This window comes from Arachis ipaensis, chromosome B04 (genome assembly GCF_000816755.2).
Source record: "Arachis ipaensis cultivar K30076 chromosome B04, Araip1.1, whole genome shotgun sequence".
NCBI classification, from domain to species: domain Eukaryota; kingdom Viridiplantae; phylum Streptophyta; class Magnoliopsida; order Fabales; family Fabaceae; genus Arachis; species Arachis ipaensis.
This window is the reverse complement of record NC_029788.2, coordinates 829,737-832,960: the sequence shown is the minus strand read 5'-3', so window position 1 is coordinate 832,960 and position 3,224 is coordinate 829,737. Positions and strand designations below refer to the sequence as shown.

General features: G+C 29.6%; 1 protein-coding gene across 1 annotated transcript in view; it reads right to left on the bottom strand.

The window, feature by feature from the left end:
- Positions 1-2,022, bottom strand: part of LOC107637501 — a 4,079-nt gene extending 2,057 nt beyond the window's left edge. The window contains exons 1-2 of the mRNA XM_016340910.2: positions 1,713-2,022; positions 1,139-1,378 (exon numbers count right to left, since the gene is read on the bottom strand). Coding sequence (XP_016196396.1) covers positions 1,139-1,378; positions 1,713-1,727 — 255 coding nt within the window. The 5' untranslated portion in view covers positions 1,728-2,022. The remainder of the gene's footprint in view (positions 1-1,138; positions 1,379-1,712) is intronic.

Sequence of the window (3,224 nt, the reverse complement as noted above, 5' to 3'; positions counted from 1 at the left end):
ATCGCTTCTAAATTAATGAATGATTATAAGTTATATTTGCATATAATGATTCTAAAGAAAAAAATTTCTGCAATATATATACTTTAAGCCATACACTTTAAATCCTTGAAAAAAAATTGTATACAAAGAAAAAAAAAAGAAGTTTTACAATATATATTGCATTATAACTCCAGCAAACATTAAAGAATTTTATAAAGTTTAAAGACATAAAGAAATCTTAGGCTTCTCTTGCATGTTTATTGAATATATACTATTTTTTTCTTTTCTGCAAGTTTATATACTAGTTATTCTATAAACATTTCATGATAACTAAAAATTTTTAAGAGTAAAATTATAAAAAAATAATTTATTTAAAATAAAAGTAATATGATTAAGTATAATTTACTTAGATGTGATTAAAAAATAATTGAATACTATGTATAGTAAAAAATTGAAATTATTGAAGGATAAAATTAAAATTTATTTATATGTATCATTTTTGCTCCAATGTTTTCGTCCTATTTAAGTCTCTAACGTTTCAAAATCGTCTCAATTTTGTCCCTCCGTCAAGGATCCCTAACGGTAGGACAACATTGAGTCAGTTTTGAAACGTTAGGGACTTAAATAAGATGATTGAAACGTTAGGGACAACTTTGAAACTTACCCCAAACTTTGGAGACAAAAACGATACTTTACTCTTTTTTTTTTTATTTGAACAATATTACATGACCAGCAAATATTATCATTTTTAGCCGGTATTTAGTTAATAATAATTTACACAAATATTTACAAACGTTTTACCCAATAAACATATAATTTGTACATAAATTTACTAGAATTTTACACACATAAATTAATACAAGTTGTATTCGTATTTTTAGAGTTTGTATATATAAATTAATAAAATTTATTTGTTAAAGATAATTTAGCATTTGTGCTGACAAAATAATAATAAAAAAATACTAAAAATTGAGTTTCTGTTTTTACTTTTAGTTTTTGGGTGCATGTATCCCACGTGCAATGATTAACCCATAGGTTCATTAGAAAATCAAAGACTTTACCTAACAATGATCCATGTGTGTTTTGATTAGGGGGTATGGACCAAAGGTAGGTGAAGCACTGAAACAAAATTAAAGAGGATTATTGTGAGAGTACTTACAGTAGGAGGAGGAGGAAGAGGAGGATCTTCACTAGCAAGAAGAGCACGTGCACGATAGGGATGGAAGTGATGATTTGTTTCATTCCCAAGGCTTAAACGCCTCACTTCACTCAAATCTGTCTTTTGATTCTTCTTCTTTTCACGAACTTGACCAAACACCATTGAATAATCTGTAGGCGCTCCTACTGCCTTCTTCTCCCATGCTCCAAACTTCGGCACCGTTGCCTTTACTGCTTTCTTCTGCAACATAATTAAAAAAATCAATACATAGTTTTTTCATACTCAATTAAGAGGTTGCGGGTTCAAGTCTCTATCTAAAAAAAAAAAAAAACTCTGTTTTATGATGCCCTGAACGTGTATTGGTTAACACCCCCAATCATCAACCAACACACATTAACTAATACACGTTCTAGGGTTTCAAATTAGGCATATTCTACAACGATAAATTAAATCATCAACCAACACACACATAATCAATCTGATCCAAGATAGCAAGAAAATTAATAGGCTAGAAGCATTTATTGGATCGGATTTTATCCAATTTCTGTTATGCTATGCAGATTTAGGAACTTACCTCTCGTCTCTCCATGGCTAGATCATCAAAAGTTAAGGTTCAAATATGGAATGGAAAGCTTCAATTAAGATTCTTCCAATAGAAGAGGATGAATGATGGAAAACTAGGAAGACAACTGAAAATTTATGTTTTGTGATTAGTGTTCAAGATGTCCTAGCCTCAACGAAGGGTTAATAGGATTCATATATTTATTCTTGACATGTCTTGATAAAAGTAAAAATAGGAGAAAAACCATATTTTCCTCCCTTTAACTTACTTTTGTTATGAACTGTTAAAACCATATCCAAAGTTAGTTTAGATGCGCACAATATAGATGGTAAACAGAAATGTTAGGTTCACAACCACTTGGTGTACACTAATAATACACAATTAAGGTTTTTTTGTAAATTTAATCCAAAACTCCCACAAAATACAAGTATTTGCAAGGCTCAACATAAGTAGAGAATAGAAAGAAAAATAAATAAAATAGAAATATTGGGTGACCAAACTTTTTTTTTTTTACCAAGTGAACTAAATTAGACGATAACCAATAGTCCAAAACCTTCGGAAAGCCTTCTTAACGTTAATACCAAAAAAATTCGTAAATCCTTGTTTTCTTAACATTCATAACAAAAACTTTAATAAACATTTTTTATAAGGTGGAAACTCAGGTGAAGTCGACTTCACGTGAAGTTGATACCTGAGAGCTGTTAGATGATTTGACTGATTTGACTAAATTTTCATCCAACGACTCTCAGGTATCAACTTCACGTGAAATCAACTTCACCTGAGTTTTCACCTTTTCATAATCCTGTTGTTTTAATCTCTTCAAATTTCAACTCATTATCTCCATAATTTTGTCACTTATGTTCTCTTGAATTAAAATCCTTAAATCCGTTACTCGATCAATTTTGAAGTCATTACTCAATCTCATTTATCTTTGAATTTCTTCTTTAATAAGGATGATTGTAGTTCAAATTAAATAAATCAAGGGCAAATGGTTCTTTTCTTTCCAACAACTCAAATAGAACAAGTTTGGATTTTGGCTAAATTTGATTTATTATAGTTTTAGATGCTTTTTTATGCATGATTTTAGAGATAATCTATTTATTTTTTGTATTTATTAAAACATAATTCAGAATTTTTTATTTAAATTGGAAGTAATGAACATCACCATGTCATGAAGGAAGCATATACCAGTTTTGTATTTAATCTTTGAAATTCTATAACCTGCTTAGACGTTGCATAATGTTGGTTCTTCAATATAGAAAATTTCGTCATGTCAACTGTGCCAATCAATAGCATTAATGTTATTAACTAGCACAAGTTAGGGACATTGTCCTCAGGACTTTAACTATAGAGAAATGGTAGGAGGCAGCAATTTTTGGGATTTATAGCCATTAAATAATCATCAATGAGATTTTTAATGGTATGAAATTAGTGTGAGATTTCATCCAATGGCTCACTCTTCTTTGATGGTTACATGCTGGACAGAATTTGATAAAGTTACTGGCCCTAGACTTTTTCTTAACT